The sequence below is a fragment of the Meleagris gallopavo genome, chromosome 13 (genome assembly GCF_905368555.1).
Source record: "Meleagris gallopavo chromosome 13, MGAL_WU_HG_1.1, whole genome shotgun sequence".
NCBI classification, from domain to species: domain Eukaryota; kingdom Metazoa; phylum Chordata; class Aves; order Galliformes; family Phasianidae; genus Meleagris; species Meleagris gallopavo.
The window spans coordinates 2,220,950-2,238,667 of record NC_139416.1 but is presented as its reverse complement, the minus strand read 5'-3'; the positions used below and the strand labels follow the sequence as shown (position 1 = coordinate 2,238,667).

General features: G+C 48.1%; 1 protein-coding gene across 3 annotated transcripts; it reads right to left on the bottom strand.

The window, feature by feature from the left end:
• Positions 1 to 227: 227 nt before the first annotated feature.
• Positions 228 to 17,582, bottom strand: KATNB1 (katanin regulatory subunit B1). 3 transcript variants are annotated; one of them, XM_010717844.4, is made up of 19 exons: positions 17,257 to 17,581; positions 15,459 to 15,589; positions 13,737 to 13,854; positions 10,796 to 10,896; positions 10,191 to 10,232; positions 8,495 to 8,578; positions 7,975 to 8,090; positions 7,429 to 7,500; positions 7,042 to 7,192; positions 6,442 to 6,629; positions 6,182 to 6,312; positions 5,339 to 5,389; positions 5,087 to 5,163; positions 4,349 to 4,468; positions 3,620 to 3,769; positions 3,246 to 3,322; positions 2,767 to 2,841; positions 1,913 to 2,029; positions 228 to 1,320 (listed from the first exon to the last, which is right to left on the bottom strand). In XM_010717844.4, exons 1-19 carry the CDS (start codon positions 17,294 to 17,296, stop codon positions 1,188 to 1,190), a joined length of 1,974 nt encoding a protein of 657 aa, XP_010716146.2. In that variant the 5' UTR covers positions 17,297 to 17,581; the 3' UTR covers positions 228 to 1,187. The 3 variants fall into 3 exon arrangements, 2 of the variants coding, with proteins under 2 accessions (XP_010716146.2, XP_010716145.2); XM_010717843.4 differs by having other exon boundaries at positions 6,182 to 6,315; positions 17,257 to 17,580; XR_014886061.1 differs by lacking the exon at positions 228 to 1,320 and adding an exon at positions 2,133 to 2,309 and having other exon boundaries at positions 6,182 to 6,315; positions 17,257 to 17,582.
• Between the last annotated feature and the right edge of the window lie 136 nt (positions 17,583 to 17,718).

Genomic DNA, 17,718 nt, shown 5'->3' with positions numbered 1-17,718 from the left:
AGCCACAAGCTGCTCTCAGGGCCAGGATCTGCCTGGCAGAGCAAAACCTCCCACAGGCTTTCTGCAAGGTGCTGAGGGAGCGTGGTCACTCCTACTCATGGCAGCTACTTACTCATAGCAGCCTGGTGGCAGGAAGGGTGAGAATGTGGCTGGCTGCCCTGTGAGACACAAACCGGGGAGTAGGGGAGGAGATTCAGGCATATAACACCACTTAAAAAAAAAAAAAAAAAAGTTACAAACACTTTAATAAAATTCGTTATAAGTTACAGTTTCCTAGAGAACAGGCTCCAGTGTATAAAAATGAGGAGACAGAGCTGGAGGAGCAGGGGAAGCACCAGCAGGAGCCTCTCTCCCCCCAGGAAAGAAGAAAGAGGGGCAGAAAGTTCTGACAGACATTTATTGGGAAAAAAATGTCCCTACCAGTGGTCCAGTGGATGCAGAAAGACATCAGTCCATGTCCCTCCATTCCTCCACCCTCACCCCCAAAGGCAAACACGTATGACAAGTCCTAACAAAGTCATGTATGTTAACGGATCCAGGCGGACCTCAAATCCATCTTCCGTGGCGCAGGGTTACCTGCAGGGATGCAGAGAAGCTGGAAGACAACTTCCTCTCAGTATTATTGGCCCTTGTAACCACACCAAATGCAGCGGCACAGTGTGCTGGCTCACGTTTTTTGCAGCAAGCTAAAGGGGTCTGGTCCCACCTGCCTGGAGAAGAGGATAAGCCCTTTCTGCAGGGACAGGGCTCTTCACCCCACAGCAGGCTTCAGTGGGGAAGAAGCTGCAGTCTTCAGTGTGCTGCACAGGGAGCAGGCCTGGCCGCCAGAGCCAAGTGGCAAAGAACCAACAGCACGTGTGGGTGAAGGAGAAGTGGCAGCAGGCCTGGAGCCCTCCACTCAGGGCAAGGTCAGCACACAGACACAGCGCTTGATGGTGAGATGAAGAGCTGAAACGAAGCTGCTCCACAACAGGGACTTTTTGCAGCCAGGTCCCCTCGCGTTGCTCCACTCCAGTCTTCCACCTGCCCCTCCAGGCACTGCTTCTGGACAGGCGGCCGGCCAGGCAGATCTGTGTTCCCTACTGTGCCGTGGGGAAGGATGAACACGCAGAGAGGTGCAACCCAGCCAGACTGAGCACAGAGGGGAGTTTGGCCACCTGTGTTTGCACCTGCGGAGGTGGCAGCAGTCACTCCAGCACAGCCATGAGGAGATGCAGTTCTCTGAAGGCACTACCGTGGCGGCCGCTGAGCCCGGACTTGTTCTTGACGATGTTGCTGATGTTTTTCAGCTGCTTATAGCACAGCTTGCATTTATGGAGCCTGTGAAAACAGCAGACACAGCACGAATGCTTAGCTGCATGGGAGATGTGCCTGTTCCCAAAGTGCTCGAGATTCATCTCAAGCAGGAGAGAAAATGCAAGCCCTGCAAATGGCCTGACTGGAATGAGAGCATGACTCTGCAGGAACAGCAGGTCTCCAGCCCGCATCCTGATGAAGCAGGAGAATGGCATTCTCACAAGGGCTCTTTCACGCCTATTTTCCCCTTTGGCAGTGAAGTCTGAGGAAGAAAGAGGTGCCGTTTCCGGAGAGCTGGTTCTCAGAGCAGGGTTACCCCGTGAATGAACTGGAAGCCCAAGGCCTAGCTGACAACTCCTGTGCTTTGTGAGGTGAAGGGTGCAGCCACTGGCTGGTTTTACTTCTGACATACCTGAGCTTTGTTTAGGTATGACTCATTACAGGGAAAAGGAGAAAAGCAGTCTTTGGCCTTTTCCTCAGAGCAGGAGGGGTTGGTATTTGCAGACAAAAGGAAAGGCATGCCCAGTCTAGTATCAAAACCTCGAGGAAAAGGAGCAAAGCTCAACTAGAGAAAGGCTGCTTTAAAAGGGAGCAAGTGGAGGTGGTAAGTGCTTACCTCTCCTCTCTGGTGATGTCCACTCCTACAGAAGGTGGTGCAGCAAGTATGTCGGTGATCAGTGGCAGGAATCTCTGCAGAATGAGTTTCAAGGAGGTGCAGCCCGTTTGCACATAACTGAAAAGCAAACAAGAGAATCAGACCCCACCTGAACTTCATTCCTTTCCCACACACATCCAGTTCGGGGGGGGGGGGGGGGGGGGGGGGGGCGACAACATACTCAACCCCTTCCCTCCAGCACTTGCAACCAGAAAAGGAGAACAAGTGCCAATATAGTCTTAGTTGGAGCTGAGACCGACAAGTGAGCCTTTTCCCAAGGCATACACCCTGCTAAGTGGGACTTTCCTGCTCAAGAGTAGACATGTCCTGCTGAGGGTACCTGGCAGGATCCTCTCTCCTAGTAGGAAAGGATAGAAAACCCCATCTTAAGCAACGTGCTGCCTTCCCACCTAAAGATGAGATTCAAAGCAGTCTTCTAAGTGCAACCAAGACTGCAGTTGGACTTCATTTCCCTTGTCCCAAGTTGCCAGTTTCATTCTCATCAGTGCACAGAGTCCACTGGGTCTACACCTATCTGACCCCTCCTGGCTCACAGCTGCCTTCACCTCCACCAACACACACCAAACCTAAACATCCTGCTCCTAATGAGGACTTCCTGCCCACACATTCTTCCCATATCATTTCCTAACACTCACTTGGCCACTCCACTGTTATCTTCCAGGAGTTGTACCAGCATCATGGTATAGCTGCTGTGATTTTCCACAATTTTCTTTCAGCCACAAAAAGCCCAGTGGAGCCCTCCTACCAGCACCCACATCTTTCCCACTGAACACGCCATGTTCTCATGGCCTCACCTTTCGTATTTACTTTGGAGAAGTTTTTCTATCTGAGGCAGAACGACAGTGCATAAGTCCAATTTCCAGAGAGACCTGAAAAGAAAAGCATGTTGCAAGGTCGGAGCATGAGGCTTTCCAAAGTTGAGCTGACACAAACGAAGTTTTCTGGCAGAAATGTCCAGGTAGCTGAGCCCGTTTACTGAGCAAGTTCACTAACTCCCCCTTGTGATAGAAAGCAGCAGGTTCTGACATTTAATTTACTCCCTGCAGAATCACTTTACGAAGCCTTAAGACTATGATTTTCCTTATGAGACATCATTTACCAACAGAAAAGGCTCTGCACAACACCAGCAGTCACAGGCACTGCAGAGCTGGAGATGCAACCCCGAGCGCACACATTTCATGCTGCCACGGCCAGCTGGACACGAGGCAGGTGCAGCACAGCACTCCTGACACAGCCAGACAGCTCTTGGGTATCCCAGCAATCCAGCACTCACGCTGTCTGGTTGACAATGTTCAAGAGGTCCACAACAACAGACAGGTCGTTGGTTGCTACAGCAGAGTCCACAGAGTTCTGAGAGAGAAGGAGAAGAAAACTATTGCAAAGTCTGAACTGGCTAGACTAGTGTAATAAATACCAAGTGCCACTTTTCAAAAAGCACAATAGAAGAAATGGAGAGATTGTAGGTGAGAGAGGATAACCCTCTCCATGTTTCATTGTGAACTTTCAAGCCCAGCTGGGACATGGCAGCACTTTGCAACACATCCCCGGGCACAGACTCTGGAAGATCCCATCTTTTGTATGGGGCAGTCCCACATGGAGCTGCTCAGCTGCTCCCCTCATGAACCTCAGGCTTCTCCACATCCTTGCCTTGATGTCACTGGTGCTCCATACAGCCCGCACAGTGTCCAGATTCTTGTGGCGGCTGGTGAGCACCATGCACACGGTCTTGTGGCCTTTCCTGATCTGGGACATGATTTCTTCATCCACGAGCTCAGTCTGGCTTTGGTTTTTCAGAGCCTGAAAGTACAGACACCAGTAGAGGAGCAGTAACAGAACAGGTACAGAAAGGGGAAGAGCTTTCTCTGTCCTCAGTGAGGGTTGGTTTTGGTGTACAGAGGGCCAAGAGGCCTCCAAGATATAAGAGGTAATGACTGTCATGAAATAATGCTGCATGTGTAATGGCACACAACAATTTTCTAAATGAATCACTGTCTAGTATGCGGACTCATTCGGTGTCTTTGTCCCATCCCTTGTCCCCTGGTTTAATAACACATTCCTCAGGAGCATGGACCAACACTGCTGTGTTTGCATCAGCCTGCCATCACTCACACTGGGGGCTGGCTGGTCCAGCAGCCCTGAGGTGCTAACCCCACAGGAACTGCAAGTTGAAGCAGTTGGGAGGCAGGAGAGCAAGCTGGCAAGGGAAGCACCTTGTGAGCAGAAGGAGAGCAGAAGGGAACATGTTCTTTGGCTTCTGCGTTCAGTGCTAATGACTGCAGGCTGCAGAAAGCACTAGAAGACCCCTCTGCACTTCCAAGAATAGCCACCTTCTGATGCCACCAACACCAACAGAAACGTCTGACCAAAGATACTTACTGGCAGGAAGTCAGAGGCTTTCAGGCCAATGGGCTCGTTCCTGGCTGCAGGAATAACTGATGGCTCTGCCCTGGGCAGAGGAGTTGATGAAGCAATTGGTGGCATCTGAACTGGCTCAGGCTGCAGGAGAAATTGGGACAGAAGTTCTAGCAGCAGGAATATGGCCGCAGTCTCACGCCTTCTTTCCCCTCAAAACAGTCTCCCATTTGCTGGTATGGATTAGAAGGCAATGAAGTATCCCTCAAGCACACATCACAACTCAAAGAAGGTTTGCAAAGAACACGCAGACACTCCGGCAGAAGTGCTGAATGCTGTCATTGTTACTGGCATAAAAAATTAGGGCAATGGGCCGTGGCCAGCCTGAAGGCAGAGAGAATTCTAAAGAAGCCAGAACATCCTGTCTGTCTCCCAATAGCTGCTTGAGATTTTGGCTATCACGGTCTCAGTTTGAGTGCCTGCAGAAATGCAGCACCTGAGTTCTCTTCAGAGTGCCCCTACTTGAGTTGAAGGAAGTATCATATGAGAAGCAAACAAATGCAATACAGCCATCATCTGCTGAAGGTCTAGCCTTCAAGTCTGCTGCTCAGATGAGACACGTGGTTGGACTAAGAATGAAGCTACACTTTTACTGTTGTTTAAAAGAGGAATGAGCTTGATTAAAAATAGCAAAGTTTCTGGAATTCACCAATCTTCTGCAGCAGGGGTGTGAACAGCCATAACAGATTATACTGTACGTACAAGCTCTTGCTTTGGCAGCGGGGTCTGGAGTTCCACAGGCTGGTTAGGCTTTGCTGCTTCCTTTGCAGTTACAGGCTCTATCAAGACAGAAAGAAGTGGGAAAGTAGAAATTGATTGTTCCTCACAGGAGAAGCTTAGAGTGCAGGCACTGTAAAGCTAGTCTACAATTAGTGATTACTGCAGACGTGCAATTCTCCCCGCTTTAAGAACTATTAACTATTAACCCCACCAAGCTGTTATTTTCAAACTCACCATCCTCAGGGGGGGCTGGAAAGGGCTCATTCATTCGAGGAGGAGTTCGAGCTACGGAGAGAGAGAAAATAAATGAGTCATCCAAGGCTACAGATTAGTAATAGGTCAGCTTTGGAGCTGGGAGATCTCCAGCAGCTCCACTGATTAGGGCAATCAGTGATACAGCAAGCTGTTATCTTCTCCAGACCTTGACGTTATTGTTGAATTTAGCCAAAGGCTTTTAGCCTTCATGGATGGGACATAGCTGACTTGTGCAGCTCGCTGCTGAAGAATGATGAAGCACAAGGCACTGTCACAGCAAATCACATTGGAAAAAAACATTCACCTCCAAATAAACTCATTTACAAAAGTAAATCAAAGCAATGATTTCCTTATAAAGAGTATCTCATTTTCCTCATTAACAGTAAATGAGATACAGGCATTGCTCTGTGCTTCCTAAACAACAATTATCACTTTAAAAAAACATTTTACCTTTCCTTCTTTAACAGAGGCTGCTGATTCTACACATGTCAGAATTCTAAGCAAACAGAAGATCCTGTAATGCAGTGATGCCACCTAACCAGGACAGGAAGGCTCCATGCTTACAATGGAGCTCTGGATTCTGGGCCAGCCTTCAATCAGACATCACTGCACCCCAGTAAAGGGCTAACCTTTCAGACGTTTGTCAATGTGCTTTGTGGTTCACAGTCCGAGCACAGAACACTGAAGCCTTCTAAACTCTCTCAGGTCACAGATGAAGCCGTTATTACAGCACACCAAGGTTCACTGCTGCCAAATCATTTTAGTGCCTACTGCTCTGAACTAGCCACATCACTCAAAAGCACAATAAGCCACGGTACTAACAGATGGCATTCTTGGGCTGGAAGATCTCTTTGTAATCCTCTGGGTTCTGGATCTCAGCCTTGGATTCCTTCTCATCCCGCTCCTCTTCACTGCTGGGACTGCGTCTCTCACTCTCTGAACTGTGCTTCACTCTGCTGCGGAAGAAAGAGATGCTATTAGGGCCAGGCCCCACACGGACCCTGTGAGACAGAACAAAAGCACTAAGCTCCTTCTACATTTCCTTACAATCTTGAAGTTACAACAAAGCAGATTTCCCTTACCTCTGAGGCTTGCTGCAGCTAGTTGAGGGTCTGTCATAGCTGCGACGAAGGGAGGACCCTGTGGGGTTGGGCTGAGCCAGAGGCTCGTCGCTCCTGAGCAGCCCATGAGGAACTGAACCTGATTTTGTGACTCTGCTGAGATCCACAACAAAGGAAGAGACTGTGCTTTGTGCAAAGGAAACTCCTATCTGCAGAGGCAAAAGATCAAGGTAGTTCACTAAACAGCACGGACCTTTCTGAGATCAGGCATGATAACGGAGTGACCCTGAGTCACAGTGCTTGAGAACGTGCCAAGTCAGTACTTTGGCTTCTTCAGTTGGAAACAGCCAGTGTTTCATAAAACGCTGTGACAAAAGATACAGTTTTATCTGGTCAAGCTAAGTCCCCCTTCTTTCCTCCAGAAACCAAAGATGAAGTGGAGCACAAAGCTCCTGAAAAAAAAAAAAAAAGCCCAGAAGCTTTGTCTAAGTGCAGGACGCACTGCATGGCCACTTGCAGTCTGACACAGCCTTACGGGTCAGGAGGCCTGCAAGCAGGCAGGAGGATTTATCTCGTGTTTTGCAACCACCCCCTCCCCAGCTCCTCACAAAGGTGTCTTACCAGCTGGTTGTTGCAGATAGCTAAGTCAGCTACTTTTCCCCAGTTCACCAAGACCACATCAAAACAGCGCTCTGGCTCCCAGCCGTACACACGCAGAGAATCCTGGTAGCCACCATACAAACAGCAGCCATCTGGGTTGAAAAGAACACACCTGGGAGAAGGCAGATGGAGAATTTAGACACAACTTTCAACTTTCCAATGCTGCACACTCCCCAGGGCTGTATCCCTGACTTCACTGAACACCTCCAGCACTATTCTCTAGTAATTATCCCACTGATCTGGTGAACTGGTTCAAGTTTCTCTCCACAGCTTTCCCTCTCATAAAATCTCCAGTCCAGCCCCAGTTTTGGTCTCTGCCTGGTACACTGTGGTAGGAATTTAATGTACCTGACAGGAGTAGCCTCCTCTTCGATACAGCTCACAACATGAAACTTCTCCAAGTCCCAGAAACGGATGGTCCTGTGCACAGGACAGAATAAAAATCATTGCTCATCTGTCTGGAAATCTGCCTTAGGATCAAGTATTAAAGTAACCCACCCAAAACCACGACAACTTTCACTGTTGTGCATGCATGATGAACTTGCACAGAGGACTAGTGCAGCTAAGATCTGTAAGTCCAGCCCAAGATGCTTAGAGGCTCTGGAAAGGTTTTTAGAGCAGAAGCAGAGGACCACCTGCTATACACACAGGATTAGTGGCCACTCGAGCCCACTGCATTGTTTTCTAGCACGGCAGGGAGCATCAGCAGTTTTGGATGAGAAGGTAAGAGCTCTATATTCTGTACATCACAAGTCTGTCACGCTGTTGGCTAGGTGACACGCTCTTGCAATGGTTTGAGTCGTGTGACATTCCTGCTTGCCGTGTTCCCAAAAGGAAGGGCATCAGGAAAGGGAAGCATTTTAATTCCCTTTTTTCTCTTTCCTCTGTCTTTACCTGTCAGAGCTGCCAGAAGCCAAAAGGTATTCACTGGGATGGAATTCAACAACATTGACTGGGCCAGAATGTCCTGTGAACTCGAACATTACCTTTCCAGCAGTCAGATCCCACAGCTGGAAGAAAGTAAGGCCAGAGCCAGAAATTGATATGGTATATCCAACTTGGTAAACATTACTAATGAATAAGAACATTTATTTAGCAACTTTTACTAAGATGACTCTTGCCACGTTTAGGTATCACAATTCTACCATCATAAAAACCTGAATTTTCATGAGCATAGTGCCAACATATCTGCTGGACAAGGACACTTCATCACATGTAACTCATTTTGGGATGCTGTGGACCACTGGACATGATCCCTAATAAACTTTTTCCTGGCAAAACCACAGAGCCCAGCCAGCTGCCTAAAGAACAAAAGGGGGCTATGAGGGACTGTTGGTAATGCCTGGTTAAACCAACCAACCAACCAGCAAGTCCAGTATTCACATAATGTAAGGGAGATGTCATAATAGATTACCTTGACAGTGTGATCATCAGCAGCAGAGGCTAACCACTTGCCATCAGGACTGAATCGAAGGCATCTCACTGCCTGTGTGTGACTCTGCCACCAGAAAAACAAAAAGAATTTTCCTGTGTTTTTTTTTCTTTTTTTTCCCTCTTTTTCCTTCCTTTGGAGGAAGGCTTTTGTCTTTTGTCTTTTGATAGAATCATAGAACCACAAGGTTAGGAAGGACCTACAAGATCATGTAGTCCAACTGTCCTTCTCTCACCATTACTACCACTAAGCTACTAAACCATATCTTGCAGCACCTCATCCAGACACCTCTTGAACACTGCCAGGGATGGAGACTCCACCACCTCCCTGGGCAACCATTCCAGCACCTGACCACTCTGAGAGAAAAAGCTTTTCCTTATACGTAATCTAAATTTTCTCTGGTGCAACTTGTGGCCATTTCCTTGGGTCCTGTTTGTTGTCTGGGAGAAGAGGTCAAACCCTCCTCATCACAACCTCCCTTCAGGAAGTTGTAGCGCACTATGAGGTCTCCTTGAGCCTCCTCTTCTCAGACTGAACAATCCCAGCTCCCTCAGCCATTCCTCATAAAATTTGTGCTCCAGACCCCTCATCAGTTTCGTTGCCCTTCTCTGGACACGTTCCAGGGCCTCGATGTCTTTCTTGTAGTGAGGGGTCCAAAACTGAACACAGTACTCGAGGTGCAGCCTCACTAGAGCTGAGTACAGGAGCATGATCACCTCCCTGCTTCTGCTGGCCACACTATTTCTAATGCAGGCAAGGATGCTGTTGTGTGCACCTGGGCACACTGCTGGCTCACGTTCAGCCGAGCATCAACCAACACCCCCAGGTCCCTTTCCTCTTCACAGTCATCCAGCCACTCAGCCCCAAGCCTATAGTGCTGCATGGGGTTATTGTGGCCAATGAGAATCAAATTTAAGCTAAATCAGATTTCTTTGTTAAGGCAGATGTGATGTCAATGCATTGGCTTCTAAATGGGATTTATATATAATAATATATAATTAACATATAGTTCTTTGGGTAGAAGAAAGCTCCGTGAATAGAATCATGTCAGTTGTAGTGGAAATGTCAAGTCAAACCCTGAAACAGTGATTGAGCACCTGGTGGGAAGGCAGGGCCAACTCAGGGAGCTCAGGTGCAAGCAATGTACCTGAGTGACTGGAAAGGGTGGAGCCAGGATCCATCCCTTCCCAGACCTCATTTAAGGGTTGGCAGTGGAGGTGAGGGTATCTCTTGCTGGAGATCCCTTCCTACTTGAAGGCTTCCAAAGGTAAGCAGTTCTTTTCCCCTTGTTTCTGTATCTGTTGCATTTGGGTTTGTTCTTATTTGCTGTAGCCAAAGACTTTGCCACTCTGCTATTGTTACATCAGTGCAGTTGGGACTTCATGGTAACAGCAGTCAGAGCATGAAGAAACACTTACTTAGGGATGCTTTCCATCCCTAATTGAAGCCAACCAGACTGAAGAACGTTAACTCCTATGATATCCATTTTGTGTTCGTGTACAGTTCACAGAGGTCTACAGAGCTTTATTAGACCACTTCACATACAGACCTTATTTTTATATCAGGAGACTAGAAAGCTAATTGCATGCCATCACTCTAAGGTTTGCCCACGAGCCCTAGAGAAAGAAGAAATCCTTCTCCTCCCCAAGGAGAAATTTTTCTCCTGATAATGTTTTACCTTATACTTGAAGATGCAGCCTTTTCTTCGTACATCCCACAGCTACAGGGGGAAAAAGCAGACAAAATATGCTTAGAAAGGTACATGGTTGAGGGTGCAAGAGTCTTGTCAAAACATGCTATCAATCTACTATTGATAGTAGACAGCTGATAGTAGAATATCCAGAAATTGCTGGAGGGCCTGCTAAAGCCCTGCTCGCTCCAGCTACATTTCCTAGCCTAATTTCCCAAGTGAGAATCACTTCTGCAAGGTATTTCCTACCACAGAAGCTCTGTTGCTGCAGACAAATACCAGCCTGCTTAAGCACTCCACAGTGATGAGTACTTCTGTTCTGTGCTTGCTGACACCCAGCTCACAGCAGGCACCTAACCTGAGCCCCGTGGAACAAGCACATTCCACAACTGAGGAGTCACCCTCATGAGTTACCACTGTGAAGACACATGCATGAATTTCTCAAGCACTCACAAATGCATCTGCCCACACACACACACTAATGAAGATGTACAACATCTACCAGCAGCTTAGCACAAGAGCCAGACTGTGTCTCTTAATAACAAAAAGGCTGCAAGTAAAGAGAGTAATCTCTAGAGGAAGGCAAGCTTTACCTTAATGTCTGTATCCAAAGAGCCAGATGCCACGAAACTTCCATAAGGATGGAAATCAAGGCTGCAGATGTTTGCTTTGTGACCGAGTAGTGTACGAAGAACTGGGAAAAGGAGAAGCAAAGCAGGGAGGAAGAATTAGGAGCAAGCATTTAGTACCTCATTTCACCTCAACAACATGCAGGAGTTTAGTGAGACTGTCCTCACTGCTAAACAAATGCTACATATGGTTTATTCATCTCTATATGTTATTCTACCAAAATGCCTCCAACTTTACCCTCACAATGCACAGAAACAGCAATGGGGGCCCATGTTCATACAATCTTAAAACCTGTTGAGTTTCAGGGGGATCTTTAAAGATCGTTTAATTCAACTCCTCTGCAATGAACAGGGAATATTCAATAATCCTAATGAAATCTCTGTTCTCAGGTGTGGAAACCATGAATAGAACTCAGCTGTGTCCAATCTGAAAATAAAACTAAAAAGGTATGCTTAGAGGCAGCTGTCTGACAGTGTTATCTTTCCACTCATTGTAAAGGGCAAGACAGTAGGTGGGGCAGTTCCAGCCAGGAACTGGAAGGGACACCACTCACCCCGTGGCTATTAGATGGGCCCTTTTCGACTGCTCTGCACAAGCCTGACTTCTACCTCTTATGTTGCAGTATTTGCATCAGGCTCCTTCAACTGCTCCTTCCTGCTTACAGGAAGCATCCCACAGACTGGGAATGGGCACTCAGAAAGCAGGAGGTGAAGAAAATGACCCACTATTTGAGCAAGCCATCAATGAAGTAATGCTCTTGTAATTCTGGAAACCAGGAGGGACCCGTTGAACAGGTACATCTATCTCTGAGAGCAGAACTCAATGTTGAGAAGCAAAAGTTGCTCATATAATGACAGGGACAATCTCTCTCTACCACCAGTCATCTGGGACAACGTCATGGTCCCCTTGGTACCGATCAGCTTGAGCCAGATTTGGAATGCTCATTTGCACAGATGCTGGCCCATAGGCCTACTACTAATTTCAGCTGGATCAGTTACCCTGCACTGGTAGAGTCAAACTCAGTTATAACTGAACTGATTCTAACTGAATGACAAAAGTGCTCTTTATTATCTGTGACACCAGCTGTTTGCCTTATTTGCTCAACCAAAGAAAGAAGATATAGGTCTGTTTTCATGATGAATAAGAATCAAACTACAACATCCTCATGGAAAAAACTGGCTGCCTATGGTTTGGATGAGCTGGGTGAAACTGGCTGGATGGCTGGGCCCAAAGAGTTGCTGTCAATAGAGTTCAATCCAGTTGGCAGCCAGTCATGACGGGTGTCTTCCAGGGCTTGGTACTGGGGCTGCTTCTATTTAACATCTTTATTAACGATCTTGATGAGGGGATTGAGTGCACCTTCAGTAAGTTTGCAGATGACTCCAAGTTGGGAGGGAGCATTAATCTACCTGAGGGAAGAAAGGCACTCTAGGGGGATCTGGATAGTCTGGATTGATGGGCCGAGGTTAACTGTATAAGTTTCAAGAGGGCGAAGTGTTGGGTCCTGCATTTTGGTCACAGCAACCCTACTGGCTTGGGGAGCAGTGGCTGGAAAGCTGCCTGACAGAAAGGGACCAGCAGTGTGCCCAGGTGGCCAAGAAGGATAAAGGCATCCTGGCTTGAATCAGGAATGGTGAGGTGAGCAGGACTAGGGAAGTCATCCTGCCCCTATACTTGGCATGGGTGAGGCCTCACCAAGTTCTGTGTTCAGTTTTGGGCACCTCAGAACAGAAAGGACATGGAGGTGCTGGAGCAGGTCCAAAGAAGGGCAACAAGACTTGTGAAGGCTTGGAGAGTATGGCCTGTGAAGAGAGACTGAAGGAACTGGGGCTGTTGGTTTGGGGGGGGAAAAGGAGGCTGGAAGGGGAACCTTATTGTTCTCTTCCAATACCTGAAAGGTGCTTACAGCAGAGCGGGGCTGGTCTCTCTTCACTGGTGACAGGAGGAGGGGAAATGGCTTCAAGTAGCACCAGGGTAAGTTTAGGTTGGATATCAGGAAAAACTTCTTTACAGAAATGGTTGTTAAGCACTGGAATGGGCTCCCCAAGGAGGTGGTTGAGTCACCATCCCTGGATGTGTTTAAGAACTGTCTGGATGTGGTGCTCAGGGACACGACTTAGCAGAGGGTTGTTAGAGGTAGGGTAGTATGGTCAGGTTGCAGTTAGACTTGATGATCTTTAAGGTCTTTTCCAACCTGAGTGATTCCATACACTATTTCTGCTGGACTCCACTCAAGGGATTAACAGCACTTCAGCAAATCTGTTCCAGTTGTCCTCTAAAGAATCAGAGCCTGATGAGTTCAGCTTTTACAATTTAATAAGAGTTAGGTCTTTGTCCACTTCTATGCCTTGCAAGAGCAGAAGGGAAGAGCAGAAGAAGCAGAACTGAACAAAAAAAATCCTCAAAAATACATTGAAGAAAAAGGAAAGATAAAACCTAACAGTGAGAGCAAGAGGTCAGCAAACAGGAGGTGCCTGGACTTGTGTAGAACCTAACACTAAAATCAGAATGGAAATTTGTTAAGTGTATCCTTTTTATTAAGGCTGAAACTCTTAAGCCGAGGCTATGAGTATCATTTATATATGCCCTGTTACTCCTGATGTGTAGAAAAATTTATCTGGAATACAGATCTCAATCTCAGATGAGGTCAAAATCCTGGAAACTACTTCCTCAGCTCCATCTCCACAATAAATGCACAAATTTCTGCTTCAGTACGCACACAGAGCTCTACTATTTCAAGTTGGAATTCCACAAATGCCCTCTAACAGTACTGAAAACTTAGACAAAAGCAATGCTGGGCATTTCTTCTTACATTAGGAATGTTGTGAGTTGGCATAAACATTGAGCATAAAGACGCTGCAAAAATCTATATATTAATAGAAGAGACAACTCATAGAAACATACTTTTGGCAGCTTCCAGGTCCCAGACTCGAATGGACCCTGACTGGGACCCTGCAACAATAAGTTCCTCCTTGGCACTGATCTGCAGGCTCTCAATGGGTGTTGTGTGGCCAGACAAGCTCTGCAATAAAAACCACAAGTCACAAGCAATGGTCACTGACACGGATCTGGGCACTGTTTAAGTCCACAGTGGCACAGCTCACGCTCAACTGGAAACTATTTAGCTGGGACCAGCTGGTTGTGCCACTGCTCCTTTTTCCTCAGCAGCTACCAGTGTGGTAGAGCATCCCAAAGACCATCCCTGCAGCTAGCACTGTGCACGTATCTTCCATCTTATCCCCCTTGCTGGAAAGCTGACTGATTTTTTCAAGGCTGCATCAACAGAAACATGTGCAGCTAAACATTAAGTGCAGATGCCCAGACGAGGCTGACACATGCTTATATTAAAGGAATTATGCTATGCAAGCACAATGGCACTGTGCTTATTCTAAGTGGGTCACATAGGTCTCACAAACAGGTTACAAAATCAAAGCAAGCACAAAAGCAGGGCCGCTCAAAACCTTCCCAAAAGCAAGGAGCCACACGTTGCTGCCAGCACTGGATGTCACAATGATAACATGGTGCTATCATTGAAATATTAATTGGAAGCAAGAGCTTATAATTCACATGTATGCGTTTTCTTTCATCCTTGAGCATCTGAAAGCTCACCAATTATCTAAGCATTTTGAGAAGGCTAGTATTTAATATCAGTGTACACACTATTATTATAGGCCTTTTGCTCATCAATTAAGCAATATGATTATCCCCTGCTTTACCTCATCCTCACACAAGTCTTTTGAAACAGTTAAGCTAGTTCTGTGCCTCCACACAGGTACAGAAGTTGGGGATGGCAGCAGAAAGCCACCTGTTTTAATGGGGATTTCTCTGGATTTTAAGCAGATCTGCAGCGTTCCAGGGCTACGACTGTCACTGTGCAGGGAGGGACAAACAGGAATCAAGCTGCAGTGCTACTTGCTAAGTGTCTTCTCTCACTTCTCCTCAAAGTGCAATCATCTTGAATCCCAACACTATCTCACTCTGCCTAGAGAAATCCTTCCATAATGCAACATTATGTTGTTAATTAAACAAGTGATGAGAGAAACTTGCTCTAGATACTTTTCCACAACACCCACTTAAAGGAAAAGTGAGACAGTACAGACAGCTGTTAAATGTGCTGTACTGGTAACCCTACTCTTCCTAACGTGCTGTGCCCAGAATTACTCCTTCCCAGCCTATGCTCAAGTCAGTATTCTAACTTTGTGCTGACAATAAGTGACTGTGGGACAGGTGGAAATGCATCCTGCTTGGGATGCTTCCTGCTAGGAGGACAAACTCCAAGATGCAAATTTGGCCCCTGTAGCTCACACTACAAGATGAGCTGTCCTCATACAAAACTGTAATTACCTGCAGCACGGTAACAGAAGACTCAATATTTATTATCTGAGAGAATACTAGTTCTGCTGGAGCAGAGAGCCATCCCTGATCATCCTTGGAACAGCAGCCTCACTGATCATCAAATTCTGTCCCAAACTTTTGCTAGCATCTGGCCAACTGGCTTTGCATTGATAAATTCTATTCACAAGTCCCACAGGCTACAATCCAACAATCTCTTCCCTCATTCCCCACCTTTCCTATCTCAGAATTAATGCTCCCCTCTCCAGGAAGCTGAAGCAGGCCCACTCTCACCATGACACAGTTGGGCTTGTTAACTGACCACACGTTGACCCGACAGTCATCTCCTCCAGTCGCCAGCAGCCGGCCCGATTTCTTCCCCAGGACTAATGAGGACACGTTGCTGCTGTGAGCCACGATCTCTTCTGCACAAAATGAAGCAAGCAGTTAGGATGGTCCACATTAAAGATTTTCCACCCCAACCCTCCTAAAGAGGAAAAAAAAATAAATAAAAATCTTCTTGCTCTGGAAAGCATTTCCAGTTTCCACCAGACAAGCTGCAGCAGCATGCAATTCAGATAAGAAGTCACACTATTATCTGGCTTCAAACAGTCCTTCTGGGCTCTGTCTGCTGCACTTAAGATGTTTGCTGGCCAAGCTTCAAGACTCCAGTGCTCACGTGGCTTCCTAAAAGCATCTTCTCTCCCCAGCAGCAATGCAGTAGTTTTTAAAGACTGCAGCACCCTGCTCACAGAGGCTGCTTTTCCTTCCACACCGAGGTGGGTTGCAGTCAGCAGAGCTGCTTCAGAAGCTGCAATGATAAGCAACAGAACTCCTAGAGAAAGGACTCCAACCTGGAGAGCTGCATCCAACCCCAGAGGGACCCATACAGTTTGTAACCTGAAAGAGCAAAAAGCCAGACTCAGCAGAGGGAGAGGTGGAGTTGCCTCCCCTGTGCCAAAGTGAAACTTAGCAATGCCACACACAGAGGAAGGATGGGCATTTATCTGAAGGGGCACAAAGAAGCAAACGTGGCTGATATGGAAAGACTGTTAAGAACTGGAGGGCCGATGGAAATGCTAGAGTTCTAGGAAAGAAAGCCTTACAAGCGTGTGGCAAAAGATAAGCCAAAAGAGCACTTTTGCACAGACATCAATTTTTATAATGGATTTTAAAATCCACCCGAATTTTTGGCAGGAGCTTTTGGCAGATGTATTTACCAATTTCTTCCTGACTGCTCTCTTCTTTGAGAGTTTACTGCATTTGCTGGCCTAATAGGTATGAAATTTGTTGTAAAAGGGGCAGGCAGTAATCAATTCAGCTCTGCTTGGGGTTATTCTAGTGGGAAGGGCAATGTGAACATGTAAAGCACACCACTAATCCAAAGGGCCATCAGACAGCTGCAGCAATTATTACATCTGCTTTGATCTCAGGCTCTGAGTGTTTTTCTGAAAGCAAAACTGCGCAACTTTCACTTCAGCTGGAGAAACACCTTTCAAATTACACAGGTAAATGGACTGTAAACGAGATGAGCCAAGCTGAAAGTACGTGTGCTCTGTGATGAAAGACCAATCCTCCTTAGGACAACGCTGAAGGAGGTACGTGTACAAAGAACCAAAGGCAACAAGCAATACAATAAGTACTGAGTGACCGACTCACTTGTAAAAAAGGAAAGTACAGATGCTGAGCACTGCTGCTACCAATAGGAGGGCATCAGCACCCCGTGCTTTTCCTCCTTCTGGTTTCGTTCTCCATAATAGGCTGGGTGTTTAAGTGTCACTGCTGAAGCACCAACCCCAGCCCACACGTGGGCCTTCCCCTCAGCCCCAGGGCCTTTTCTGGGGGTCACAACGACACCGAGCCCCCCAGCAGCACACGAACAAGAGGACGCCGAGGGAGGGCAGCGCTCAGCACCACGAGGCGTCCATCTGCTGCGGCGGTTCCCACAGCTGCAATTTCAGCAGGACGGCACAGAAATCCGCTTTTCCGCCCCTCAGACAGGGGGCGGGCGGCTCACCTCGGTGCAGTGCCACCTCCCGGCCCAGGCCCGCTCCCAACGGCCGGTTCCCCCCCGCCTCCCGCCGCCACTCACGCAGCTTCCAGGCCGTCTTGGTGACGACGGCCGCTGCCATCTCCCGCCGCCGCCAGGCTCCGCGCCCGGCTCGGGGCTCGACCCCCGCCGCGTCCTAGCACGGCCGCTCCCCCGCCACCATCCGCAGCTCCGCCGCCGCCGCCTCCCTCCGGGCTTCTCTTCGCCGCCGATCCCCGCGGGGCGGCCCGTGGAGGCCGACGGACCCGCAGCCGTCCCCTCGGAAGGCGCGGATGCCCCGACCTGCCCCCGCTTGCCCCTTCTTGCCCGGCGCCTGGCAACCGGGCCCTGGCAACCGGCCCCCCACCGCCAACCTCGGCCCCGCCCCGCCCCCGCCCGGCTTCCACCAATCAGAGCCGCCCTTGCTCTCCGGCGTCCCAGCCAATCCGCGGTGCCGCTCTGTCCCGCGGAGCCGCCGCGCCGTGCGGTTGCCGGGGTTCTGTCAGACGCTCGACCAATGGGAGA